We start from the raw sequence: 13920 nt of genomic DNA, 5'->3' as shown, positions 1-13920 counted from the left end.
AAAGAACAACAGACTCACAGCTGGTATGGCCAATCAGTGGAATTATCCAGAACACAAAGGAAAAGTGATTATATGTCACCATGACTAGAAAGGACCCAATCCAAGATATTTACATGATCATACAGTATTGTGTGTAAATTATTTGTAAACAAAGCTGCAGAGGCCGGAGATGCAACGCTCGCTCTGCTTCCTGTGCTGTGTGAAGTTGATGCTACAGCTTCGTTTGGTCCCTCAAACGAGACATACTCACTCAGAATGTGAAAATCTACCAGGAACAGAGGCCACGTGCCTGCCTGGGATGCTGTTTAGCTCCTGACAAAGCATCCCTGGAGCAGTGAGAGAGGTTTGCAATAGCATTATAGAGTCGATTCCCAATTTGTCTTTGTTTTGGTCTTGCACTCAATAAATGGTTCCAGACCCAGCCTGAGAAATAGTCATGCCAATATGCACCAGGTTATAAGTTATTACACATATACTACTTCTGCTGGCTGGAAGTTATTCCAGATATTCTGTGCCTCTGGCTACCCAGCAACTTTAAATACACCTAATTCCCTTCGGTAAATACCCTCCTCCTTAAATTATCTAGGCCACTTACTACTGTCTGCCTTGGGCTGTAATAAAACAAGAGCAGAGAGATTTGGAAGATTATAGAGGAGACAACACTAGAATCTGTTTGTTCCTGATTACCAAGCCGGGCAGGTCCCTCTTGTTCTGAGTTATGTGACTGGCAGAGATGGGTTAGAAGAGAAAGCTCTGAGACTCACCTATCTACTCTAAATGTTTCCTAAACCCCTCTGGGATAGAAGGATGCCCATGACAAGATCTTTGCCCTGACAAGTCGGAAGACCAAGGCACAACAAGTCAAGTCATAACCACAGTGCATTTCTGAAAGGGCTGGAGGAGTGGCCCAGGTCATGAATGTGCTCTTCCCAGGAAATCTGTCTCTATCTATCTGAACTTCAAGTTCAAGCTCCAAGTTAAATAAATGATTCCCCTTCCCTTCCCATTCTGGCTCTTAACCAACCTCATCAGTAAAAGTCATAAGAATTTTCAAAAGATCCTGGGGCTTGGGAGGGCTCTTGCAGGCAAGACATGAGCACAATCCTTAGAAGTCAGGTGAAGAGACAAAATAAAGCAAAACTGGATGTGGTACTACCTTTGAAAGCCCAGCCTTGGAAAGCAAAGACAGGCTCACTGGCCGGCCAGCCCAGCCTACTCAGCAAGAGCTGGGTCAGTGAAAGACCCTTCCCCTCATCCCCCAAAATAAATGAGGGCTGTGCCCAAAGGATGCCGGTGACTCCAGACAGTTAGTTCCCTCTTATCTGCCCATGTACCTGCACACATGTGAACCTGCACATGTATGTGTACCTGAACATGTGAATATACAGACACAGAGAGCATTAAGTCCAGGGGCTCTGAAAACAGAGGGTAAACAGAGAGGGTTGGGCAGGCTGCAAGCTGTGTAGCTGTGAAGGGACCAGGGGTTAAGCCAACCCAGCACTTCTGCCCCCCAGCCAGAGCCGGAGCCTACCAGAAGTGCCTTTGTCCATCCCCTTACTGAGGTCACAGAGCACACTGTGGTTTACAAAAAGTCCCTTTGGGATTTAGCAAGGGGCTCAGAGGGTATCAGCTGAGGAGGTACAGTGTTGTTTTCTGTCCTACTAAGAAGGAAAAGGCTGCACATTAAAGGTCAGCACAATGCCGAGATGTCATCTACTGTGACACAGTCAAATGTCATCTGTACGAAAATGTGGGGGGAGATAAAGGAAACACCCACGTGTCATCATAAGGCACAGAAATTCACAGGGGAGGGACTGCAGTACTCAGTTGATTCAGACCCAGGCCTTCCGCTCCCAAATCATTATTAGTTGATTTAGTTCATGTTTATATCAGTTGCCCTCAAGCTGTGTGTGGGTGTTTGCTCTATAGATCAGACCTTATATGTTCTTCAAAAACTGAAATATGGAGATGATAATGGTGGGGGAAGGGCTTGACATGGTGAGCACCCTAATCAAGTGCATGGGTACTGACTCAAGATAAACAAAGAATGTGATCCTGAGGAGGCCTTACTGCCAGCCTGGCTTCATTTGGCAGCTCTCCCTTCCCCCAGTTCCTGCTCAGACTTCCCCTCCCTCCCACAGTCAAGGCCAAGTCACCTTGTAAATGTCACCCTATCACATTTGATTCCCACAAAAAGTATAAATCCCGGGATATTGTAATTTACAGATCAGATGGGGCTCATGATTCAGGAGAAGAAAAAATAAATAAATAAAAATAAAGTATGTCCACAGAGGGACTTCTGTTTTATTTCTCTGAATCTTCCCTCAGAAGATGCCTGCTAGCCAAGACATGTATCCCATGGCCTCCAGAGTAAAAAGAGGTCTGTCTGCGTTTAAGGAGGGGAAGGGTGGGTACCTGTGCTGGGAGCCTTTGATTTCCTGTTTTTAAATAACTGGATGGATTCAGCCCATCATAAGCACAGCGATTTTCAGCCAGACAAACATAGACAGCACTTGCCCCTGTTAGAGGGTGCAATTCCTTATTCATCACCTCTATTCTCAAAAAGTCCCTAGCCAGCCTTTCTGTGGCTCTGGGTCACCCTGGCACCCTGGCATTTCAAGGGACAAGGAAGTGAAGGCCCTGACTGGAATCCACCGGGCTTACCAGGGAAGGAAACTGCCTCATCCTGGGGCTGCTCTGAAGTCCTGTGAAGGTCCAGACACTTACTTCAGCTACGGAGGGGAAGGAAGAGCCCAGGCTCAGAAGGTCTCACCATTCAATTATTAAACCTTGTTTTCAGAGACCCAACGGCCCCAGTGTTGAGACCAACCTGGCAGCTTTTCAAAGGGAGTTTGAATAGATAAGACAAGAAGGGCCCTGAGTATTGGCGTGATTCCAAACCTACTCCATGTATAAGCAAAAAGATTCCCTAATGTAAAATTAGCCATGTATAACAACATGGAGATAAATGATAGCGAGCCAGTGATTTGCTCGGGGGTAGGTAAGGCGGGACACACATGAAAGTCTGTAAACTTAAAAGGCTGTGGCTTGACTTTTGTCTCACACTCCAATAATGACTCACCAGAATGATATCCTTGTATCAAACAGATTTACTGAATGAGATATAAAATAAACGTTGGGATCTAAACTAATTGTGTGTGTGTGTGTGTATGTGTGTGTGTGTGTGTGTGTGTGTGTTACAGTCCCCTTATCTTGAAATGACTGGGACCAGAAGCTTGTTGGATTTCACAGTTTTTGAATTCTGAGAGATCTACAAATGTAAAATGAGGTATCTTGGGGACTGGACCCAAGATAAACCAACCATTCATCTGTGTGCTGCAGTCCCCTTAAACACACAGCCTGAGGTGACCCCACACATCTTCAGTCTCCTGTGTTGTGACTTATGACCTATCATGTGAAACCAGGTGTGGAATTTTCCACTCGAGTTTCCATGGTGGCTCTCAAAACCTTGCAAATGTTAGCACCCCTTGGGTTTCATAATCTCTGGTAAGGGATGTTCAGCCTATGTATGCATTCTATAGTTTGGAAAAAAAAAAAAAAAAAAAAAAAAAAAAAAACAGGTGCCTCTGAGTGGCGAAGAATGGAGACTTGTTTCCCTTCTATACATCTCAAATGTACAGATCAGAGATTAAAGTCGTGCTCACAGATGCAGTCTGTGCTCAGCCTGACCCAATGGCGTCTTTAAATAAAGGCTGTACTCTTCCCATACATTCATCCTAGGCAAAGAACTCCCAGGTGACTCCCAGTGAATACACTGCAGAAGAAGAATGCAAGACAGAGACTCCTCCCTGGCAGGCTTCTCCAGGAACCGTAGCATTTAAATAAAAACCACAATCCTAGTGAGAAACACAGAGGGAGGGGTGAAGAAGCATCCCTCACAAAGTACCGCCCGGGACTCCCAGCTTTGCAAGAGGTGACACCAAAGGATAGACACAAAAGGCTCCATCAAAGGATAGTCCCACTGTCTTGGGCAGGCAATGGGAGACATTTTAATGGGAGGGGATGGACTTCCACAGGCTGTATTCACAGAGGGACTCACTCGGGTGAAGAAGCAGGCATGTGACTCTGATCTCCAGCTCAGAAGTTCACACCTATGGAGGTGTCCATCATGAGCATGGATTTCTGTACGTCAGTGGCTAATTGAGACCACCCTTCCCCAGCATCCAGGACACAGAGAAGGATCTTCGGGGCCTGGTGCCTCGGGAGCTGTGCAGTCAGCCCCGATATTAACAAGTTTAAACTGGGTCCAGTCACCAGAGAACTAGGAGTCTGAGAATGCCCAGGCACGCCTTGCCGCAGAGCTGGAGGGAGAAGCCAGCTGCTGCTGCTGACCAGCCCTGAACTAGAGCTTCCTGGAGCTAGAGACAAGGGTCAACTACTTCATCCATTCAGCTAGCAAATAGTTTATGGAAAGGCCTCTATGTGTTAGGCCCTGTATAAAACACCCAGACTAGAGAGAAGCCTAAAAGCCTGTTCCTGACCAAAAAAGATATAAATAAATAAATAAATAAATAAATAAATGAAAGCACTTCCTGAAGATTATTAACTCAGGAGGTTGAGGGTTTCAAAAGAAAACTGCCTAACTGACCGTAGCCCACTCCTACTAAACTTTTTCTCAGTGGTGTAACGGATGGCCAATTACTCAAGTTCGCAATTACCCAAGCTTATGACCTAGAAAAATACAAAAGACAGTGGTCTTCAGACTAGAACATCAGGAGGCATTTGCCAGCCTAAGAATTAGGCAGAGTTTGTGAGGTTGTTTGGTTGGTTTTGGTTTTGGTTTTTGTTTGGTTTTTGGTTTTTGTTTTGTTTTGTTTTTTCCCTCCCACATACCCTCCAGCCAGCAAGGAAACTTAAAGAGTCCATCTCCTTCACCGAACTGCTTTTCTACCTCACAGACAGGAATCCAGAGAACCCTTGCCATAGGGCTTCAGATCTAGGGTGTGTTGTAGTCCCTTCTGCCTCGGCCAGGCTGATCTGAGAGATTCCCCAGGTAAAAAGACTGACTGTACCAGGGGACTTCACAGACTCTGTCACTTTAAAATTCAAAGGGGGGGGGGGGTTGAGAGCAAGCTCTCCAGGTAAGAGAGTTTGCTGTTATTGCTGAAGACCAAGGTTTGGCTCCCAGCACCCACATTTGGTGGCTCAAAACAACCTTTAACTCCAGCTCTAAAGGATTCAAACCCTCTTCTGGCCTCTGTAGGCACCTGCACACATATAACATGCACACACATGTAGGTTCCACCCCACCCCCACACATAAAAATAAAAATTCTTAAGGGGCCAGAGAAACAACTCGAAGTCAAGGACATACATACACTGCTCTCCCACAGGACCCTGGTTCAATTCCCAGTACTCACACAGAGGTGGCTCCCAGCCATCTGTAACTCCAGTTCCAGAGGATCCAACACACTCTCTGACCTCCATGGGCACTGCACACACACACACACACACACACACACACACACACACGAGTAAGGGAGGGGGTAATTTAAAATAAATCTTCTCTTAGAATCTTTTTTTAAAAACTCAAAGCAGAAAAAAAAAAGATTTGATTTCAACTATCAACCATAGATGAAAAAACAAGAGATAAAAAATAACAACACTGTTTCCAAATCATATTTTTATGCCCATATACTAGTACTGACAGGGAGTTCTGCAGCACTATGTATAATTTCAAGTAAGAACTTTCAATCAAACGTCTATAGGTTCGTATCCAGGTCAATGTTTTGAAAGTAGCATTTGCCTGGCAGTAAAAGAGGGCTTAGAAAAAGCAGGCTCCTCGTGATATGAATTATAAACAAATGTCATTTAGTGAAAAGAAAGGAGACCAGGAAGGGAAGGGCCCAGCAGGATCAAAGACAGTATTCAGTGACCCACAAGCTTGGACAAGGCTAAAGTTCCAGAAGGCTACACTGGAAAAAAAACCCTACAGCCACTTCCAAATCAATTGATAAGTTAATAAATTCTGATGATTAGAAAGCTGGAAACGCAAGGCCCTGGCTATAGGTTGTGAGTTTCTTCCCCCGTGTCTTGAGTAAAGCTTATTTCGTAGTTCACCGCAGGATTCATGCTAAGGGAATTCTGATGGACAATTTACAGATGCACAGAGGTTCACGTACATTCCTTCCATACACTCCTGGTCTAAGCACTTCTGCTGAGAATTACCGGGCACGCACCATCCCAGCAAAACTTGAATAGGCCTGAACACAGCTCTGAAGTCTAGACCAAATCATTGGGCCCTTTGTTTAAACAGCGTGAGCTTCATTATATCTGCATACCAGCCTGTCCTCTAGCCCTCTGGCTTGGTTCTGGGTGGCCCCTGGAGCTTGGCACTCTTGAGATGCCCGTGTGTCTGGTCCCACCCTCTTGCAACCCAGAATGCCAGCAAAGTCCATTTTTAAATTCTCTCACAAGTTTCACAACCACAGGTTTGAGTAAGGAGTTTGCTGACATTAGACTAAAAATATGAGCTGCAAACAAAAGCCATCTTTTACCAGGACTGGCTGGGGTGTCCCGGGTAGCACAAGACCATATTCTTGGCAGCCAGACCTCCTTAACAACTGTTGTGAGCCCCAAAAGGAAGAGAGGCCAGTCTGTCCCTGCGCTGTCAAGGAATCCTTGCCTGTTTGATGCAAGGAACAGCTTTATGGCTCTGCCTGGCTTGATGAATTCGCGGCTAAGTCTACTGAAAGTGTTAGCTATATACATAAAGAAGGCGGGAGGCAAAAAAAACAGCCTTATTTCCCTGGAAAGATACGTGTTTCCACCCCACCCCCTTCCTCCCTGCTATTAGATTATTGTAGCGACTCTGAGGAGTCAAAATATGCCAAGGTGACCCAGTACAGGTCTATTGATCCAGAAGAAATGGGGAAAGGGGTTTCCGAGTCTAAGGCTGGGTGGCCACATACAGAACCTTCTTAGAAAGTCCTACCTGTTGGGCTTCTAAACCATGCAGCACAGCCCGTCCAGGGCACTCCAGGGCGCCCCTCTCTTCTCTAGCCCCAAACTTTCCTTCTGGACCCCCGGGATGAGGGGTGCCTAGGCCCTGCCTATCCTGATAGGAGACTTGATATTTAGCCTAAGCCAGAGAAAACATGAGGAAGGATTCGTTCCTGTGCTGCAGAAGTCTCTAAATGCTCAGAATCCAAGAAGAAGGGATGAAACTGCACAAAGTATCTCCAAGAGCTTTGATGGTCAAAGTGCAGCCCAAAGGCTCTGGAGTTTGTAGCTGGGGGTCTGGGGCCAGGAGATGGTAGACCAGGCCCCGAAGCAACAGCTGCAAAGTCACTCTGGGGTGTTTTCGCAAAATATCTCCCCCGATGGAGAGAAGAGCAGGGAACCTACCCACCCTGTCCCCATACCTGCTCTGCTGCTGAGCTTGGAACACGTGGTAGCTCGGCTTGGGGCTTCCCAGGCGGCTGCAGGGACTCACTACCTCGCCGGGGCGTGCACCATTCGCCCGGGGGTCCCCAACCAGGAAGAGGCAGCGCTGCCTGGCGCAGAACAGCCCGCTGCCAGCGCCTGCTTCATCTCAGCCCTCAGCAGCAACCCAGACAGAGTTTTGTAGTCTTCCCATCAACCCGGGCAGCTTCCAACAAGCCCTACCTTTCTATGCCACCTAGCCAATAGACAAGACACAAAGAAAAAAAGAAAAGAAACGGGGAAAAAAGGAGGCAACAACACGCGCCGCTGTCTCTCCTTGCCGTCTCAACCTCTAGCCTGGAGATGGGAGGAAGAGGAAGCGCACCTTCTCTTCCCATCCCAACTCGCGAATCCGCGGATCCCGGCAGTGAAGAGCCCCAAGAGGCCGAAGGAAAGAGGTGAGGTTGGAAGAAGCAGAAAGCAGAGCGAGAGAGGAGAAAATATCCAACAAAACCACGCTAACGCGCCCCCTACCTGGGTGCAACATACTTTGGAAATAGAAGATGACCAAGATAAAGGATCCGAAGCAAGTGGCCAGCACCATCCGGCAAATTCTGTTCATCCTCATCACTTCCAGTAGCGCCGGCTTCATGGCTTTGTCCTGGCCGCGGGGACCCGGCTGTCCGGGAGGCGCGTCCGGAGCGCAGAAGCGGGGACCCCGCTGCAGGGGTACCAGCGCCCGGGAGGCTCAGAACAGAGCTGGCTGGGCTCCGAAGCTGGCTCCCGCTAGCTTCACCGAGGCTCTCCGAGGCCCCGACTCTGGTCTCGGGGGTGAAAGGCGCAGGAGTTGGTGTGCAAGTGTGGGGATGCGTGGCCCCGGCCGCGCGCTCCTGCCGGTCCGCCTCGCCTCGGCTCGATGCTCCGCCGCCTCCTCTGCTGGCGCCTGCGGCCGCCGCTGCCTCCTCACGGGCCGGGCGACCGGGATGCGAGAAGGAAGGTGCCGCCGCCGCCGTGCACTGGCCTCTGTGACTGTCCAGGCCCCCCTCCCTCCCTCCCTCGCCAAAAGCTACTTCATTGCGCTCCAGTGATCTATATATTCCAGGGCTGGGTTTTACCAAACGCAACTCGCAGCCCCCAGCGAGGGGAGGGCGCCGGCGAGCGGGGAGGGCGGGGCCGCGCCGGGGCGGAGCGTCGCCTCCCCCCGCCCCTACCCGAGACGTGGTCGCGTCCAGCTGTTTCCCGGGGAGTCCGGAGTGCGCAGCACGCTCCCGCAGGGTCCCAAAGGCCCTCAGTCCCTGGGCGGAGCTGGGCCGTTGTCTCGAGGTTGCGTGAACGTTTCCATGACACAACCGGGATGGGGGAAAACCATGAATAAGATGCTGTAGTGCTGCCACCCGTTCTCCGGTGTGGCGAGAAGCAGCTTAGGTGACAGGCAAACGGGAGCCCTGGTGACACGCGATCGTTTAAAATCCCTGGGCGGTTTAGCAGGGGAAGTTGCCCCACGCTCCCCTAAGAGCGGATGCCCTTCTCATACTGATCAAAAACTGGGCAGTTCCGTTTTTCTTTCAAAGGACAGCTCAGCTTGAGGGCTGCTTTTGCAAAGAGGTTAAAGAGAGCGGACTTAAAGTCAAGGTTAGGGAAACTGTTCAGGCATCCCAGGATCTGGTGACTGCCACTGCTACGCCTTTCTGACACGTGCCCTCACCCGCACCCCTCGGGGCAAAGCGGGTTTGTAGCTTTCAAAACTGTTTCACCAAAAGGTACAGCTTTCTGTAATTTATTCAAAGTGTATGAGAATCAGTCGGACGGATGTGAAAAGACGCCCCTAAAAGTCCAACAAAGTGTTGGGAGTGGGAGGGGGAGATCCAAGCCAGCTTAGCCTTGGCAGGTAGAGAGAAAGATGGCGCTGCTTTCCTGCATTGTGTAAAATGTTGTTAAATGTTCAGCTCCATGCATTTGGGTGGCCAAGGATCAATAAGGTGGACGCGGGTCAATGATAAGGAGATCACTTTTATGCCAGGAAAGCAGGGTTATTGTAAAGCCTGACCTTTCTACTTTACCATTAAATGCATTTACAGACTACTGGATTCCATAGGACAGTGTACCTTTGAATGTGTCTCTTCACAGGGGCACTGATAAATTCTTATGGAATCTGAATGTAATGGGCCTTATCCTCCCCTCACATTTGACAGACTCACAAGTTGCTTTCTGATGCATGTATCCAGAAACGCCTCCAAACCTCCTCTTCCTTCTCCTGAAGTTTTCCCCCTCAGCAGAGAAAGTCCGACGCCTTCCTGTGATTCAGATGGAAGTCAGTTACAGGGAGATATTTATGCAGCCAGTATTATTTTGCTTCTCCTTTATGAATGAGTTGCTTGCTGAAGGTGGCCGAGATATACATGCTCCAATACAAGCCACTCCCCAGGGAGTCCTCACATGATGTGAGTAGGCACTGCTGTATAGTCTCCTAGCGCACTGGGTGGGAGGATGGGCCCCTTGCAGAGGCATATCCCCCAGAGTGCCTGCAGGGCTGCTCATTACAGGCGTGCCAGTATCTTCTTTAACCAAAGCACGATGAAGAGAGATGTACATGCCTTTCATTCCATCATCTTTCTGCCCAGAACAGAAAACCACACTGTTGAGCCTGGACATTCATAATAAGCCAGTTTGGGCAGTCACACACCCAAGGAAGACGTGAGAAATGTGATTCTTTTGGGGTTTTGGAAGATTGAGTTGAACCATGTGCCGGAGAAAGACGGTGAGCCTTGCGGGGTATCCATGCTTGCATCCTCAAAATCTGGGTTGGTCCAACATACAGAATCAGAAGAGGCTGTGCCAGTGACTTGCCACCTCTTCCAGGAAGTATCCTCTAATTTCTCACTGGGATTCTCTTTCCTCCTCTGTGCTCCAGATCCAACCCCACCTCCAGCCACTGTGCCCTAGAGACAGAACTCTCTCCTGAAGGATCAAGGTGTCTTCCTCTCCCTCCATCCCACTCTGATACCCAGTACAACTGGCACACAGCAGGTGGAAGTCACAAATAGCGAGGTATTTATCTCTTAGACTAGGAAGGTAAGGTAGAACCCTCTCAAGTGTATGGTCATAGCCAATGGCAACAGGCTATGACCCTGTTGTCCACAGCATACTTGTAGTCAGTGGAGAGGTTCTAATTCTTATTCCCATGTCAAGCTGTAAACTTACCAACTGCAAAGGAAGTCTCCACTTTCTTTCTAACCTTATTTCCCCTTTGCCTGTGCTACCTTACTGACATTGACAAGAAAAAGGACAATCAACTGATAAGATGTGGAGAAAAAAAGAAGATTGTATCTTTTCAGTGATGACCCAAAGTAAGACGACTGCTTCTAAAGCCAGGCTTTGGGCATTGGCTTTAGCTCAGTGGTAGAACTCTTGGCTAACATGCATGAGGTCCTGGGTTCAGTCTCTGCTCCAGCAAAATAAAATAAGTCAGCTTTGTTTTCCTAACATATCTGTTAAGACAGGCATGGTTATATGGCAATGACAGAGAATCCCTACTTTTGGTGCCTTAAAGCACTTGGGCCACACCAACAGCTGCTGTTTATCTACTGTGATGGGCAGCAGGGCTGTACTTTGGATATGTTTCCCAGACGAGGTAAAGCAGCATCTTTAGAACAGAGGTTCTCACCCTTCCTAATGCTGCAGCCCTTAAATATAGTTCCTCATGTTGTGGTGATCCCCAACCATAAAATTATTTTTGTTGGAACTTCATAATTGCAATTTTGCTACCAGTATGAATTGCAATGTAAATATCTGTGTCTTCCAGTATTCCGAAGTGGCCCCAAAAGGGGTTGCAACTCACAGGCTGAAAGATGTTGTTCTAGAATGGTACCCTTTGCAAGGCTTGAGAACAGGGAACATCTCACCAAATAACTAAGTCATCTTAGCCCTCAGGGGGTACATGGGGTTTCTGAGCTTCATTTATTGGCCAGGACCTGTCACAAGGCTGCCTGGAATCACACCTAGGTCAGGAAGTGTGGTTCTCCTATGAACCACAAGTGGAACATGTGTGGGGAGCCGCCTTCCTTCGACTGACTCGGCTGGCTCTTCAAATCTTGTTTCTGTCATTTCTCTAGACTCTCCTTTGCCATGAGGTGGGGGGTGGGAGATATTGGGAGGGATGGCACTGAGCTCAGTACTGTGCTGGGTCCTGCCTTGATCACTGTCCAAAAACAAAAATGCACTTGCAGGGTTGAAAGTCCAGCATGGCCTGGGGGAAGGGGAGTTGATGGAGCAGAAAGCCCTACCTATGCCACGGCCCTTGTTAAATTGATTTTTAAAAGAATGAAATAGATGCAAAAATCCATAGCTCCAGGTGGCACCTTTTGTGAGCAGTGAACAGGCAAGGTGTATACCCAGTCCCTCCAGTCCCATCGTGCTGAGCTCAGGCTCATGCCTGTGGATTCTGCCCACAATGTACTGTCCTGTTACGATCTTTTAAAATTGGCATGATGCCCCTTTCTGCACTTTGTTGGAGTGAGAAATGGACCCAGAGTACAAGGAAGACAGAGAGCCCTTCAGCATCGTCCAGGAAGACGGTGAATGTGTCTCCTACCAACATGGGCCGGGGGGCCTCCACTGGCTCCTCCAAGGATCATTTTTTCCCATTTGCATCTCTGCAACACCTCTGGAAACAAGGTACACTCAGTTAGCCTGAACACAGTCAATATTTGTGGAGCTGAATTTAAAACCATTTGCCCGCAGCACCGGGAGATTTAGGGTATAAATTTTCTACAGGTAGGTAAACCGCAAATACACAAGTGGGTCACTCACAACACGGCTCTGCGAACAAGCTCTTCCTCGCCTTGCCAGCTTCTCAGAACTAGACTGGAAAGAAAGAAGGGGAGAGAGAAAATGGGGAGGGATGAGGACAAGACACATCTGGACAGAGGAAGGAATGAAAGGAAGGGGGAGAGAGGAGAGAATATAGAAAGGAAAGAGAGATGGAGGGAGGGGCAGAGGCAAGGAAATGATCAGCAAGACGGAATCAGTAAGGAGAGGATTCTGGGAAGAAATGCTGCCTACCCTGTCTCACTTCAAATGCTACTTCATCCCTCTCCCCAGCTTGGACCCTGAGATCTCCTGGTGACCTTCATCTCTCAAATGGCCCAGAAATAATTCCCTTACTTACATTCATTCCTTACAAATAAGTCTCACCCCGTTTCCCCATTGGCTTCTAAACGCTCATCTAGAGCCTTGGAAGCCCTCCAACACCCCTCCAAGTCTGCACACCCCAGCCCATACCTCGATGACGGCCTTGCGTCCTGTCTTGTCTCAGTCAGAGCTACCTCTCTCTAGACATAGCCTCATCCCACAAGCTTTTATACACTTCCTTTTCCTATTCACACCCTCCTTTTACAGAGGAGGATACTGAGGCACATCCCAGGGGCTCAGAGCTAGGACAGGCAGATCCAAGATCACAAAGCTAGATGCAGCACCTGTCCTTCAGGGTCATCCTGTCTCCTGTGCAAGCTGGGAGGCGGGAAGAAGGCAACACCACCCCCATCTCTGGGTTTGGTTTGGTTTGGTTTTTGTGGTTTTGTTTTTCCAAGATAGGGGTTCTCTGTGTTGCTCTGGCTGTCCTGGTACTCAGAGATCCACCTGCCTCTGCCCCTCCCCTGCCCCACAAGTGCTGGGATGAAAGGTGTGCACCACCCACCACCTCCCAGCTATGATCACCTCTCTAAGCCTGACTCTCTCTACCTGGTGACTGCTGGGTCCCTTCACTGACTTCTCGGCCTTACCAGCCCCTCCACACTGCCTACTGATGCCTCTCCCCCTCCTGCCCTCCAGCCATAGCCTTTCTGAGGCTCACTTTGGTATTCACATATTTGTCGGGAATTTGTTGAAGTGCTCCTCTGCTTTTGCTTTCCCCAACCTCCATTCTTTTTAACCCTCTCCACGCCCTCCACTCTGTTCCAAGCAGGCTTTGAACTGCCTTGGCCTGCCCTGGGGGTTTGATAAAGGCTTTCAGTGAGAAAACCTTGAAACTCAGAAGTGCCAGGGAAAGAAAGTGGGCTTTGAGAGGGGAGACTTGAGTGTCTTCCTACCTTTTGCTTTGAGAAGCAGCTTTTCTAGGTGCCAGGGAAGGTAGGGACCTGCCATAGTGGCTTCATTGTCATGAGGATCCAGTGCCCTAAACATGGTTCAGAAGTTTCTGGTCCACCAGCCTGAGGGAGCTTCAAAGACTGAACCAATCAGATGGGTTTGGGTGAACTGTGTGACCAATGCATAACAAAGAGGACTTTCTGTGATTTGGTGCCAGGGCCAAATAAAGATGCTGAGAAGAGCCCCACCCCCCCACCCCCGGCAGTGATGGCATGCACCTTTAATTCCTTCAGTCCCATACTAATTAGTAATTAATTAATTAAAAGAGCATTAATCCCAGCACTTGGAAGGGATCTGAGTTCGAGACCAGCCTGGTCTACAGAGTGAGATGCAGGACAGTCAGGTTATTTATTATTAATAAACCCTGTCTCAGAAAACAAAACACACAACA

The 13920-nt window shown here is 48.7% G+C and overlaps 1 protein-coding gene across 2 annotated transcripts in view; it reads right to left on the bottom strand.

The window, feature by feature from the left end:
- The window catches only part of Chst11 (carbohydrate sulfotransferase 11), a 213588-nt gene extending 205106 nt beyond the window's left edge, over window positions 1-8482 (bottom strand). Inside the window, exon 1 of one of the 2 annotated variants that reach the window (XM_021174780.2) lies at window positions 7935-8482. In XM_021174780.2, the coding sequence (XP_021030439.1) occupies window positions 7935-8037 (103 nt within the window). In that variant the 5' untranslated portion in view covers window positions 8038-8482. Of the gene's footprint in view, window positions 1-7919 lie in introns of both variants that reach the window. The other variant, XM_021174779.1, reaches the window with a different exon arrangement.
- Window positions 8483-13920: the final 5438 nt, after the last annotated feature.

The sequence above is a fragment of the Mus caroli genome, chromosome 10 (assembly GCF_900094665.2).
Source record: "Mus caroli chromosome 10, CAROLI_EIJ_v1.1, whole genome shotgun sequence".
Classification (NCBI taxonomy): domain Eukaryota; kingdom Metazoa; phylum Chordata; class Mammalia; order Rodentia; family Muridae; genus Mus; species Mus caroli.
The sequence above is the reverse complement of the archived record's forward strand: the minus strand, read 5'-3'. Positions and strand labels throughout refer to the sequence as shown.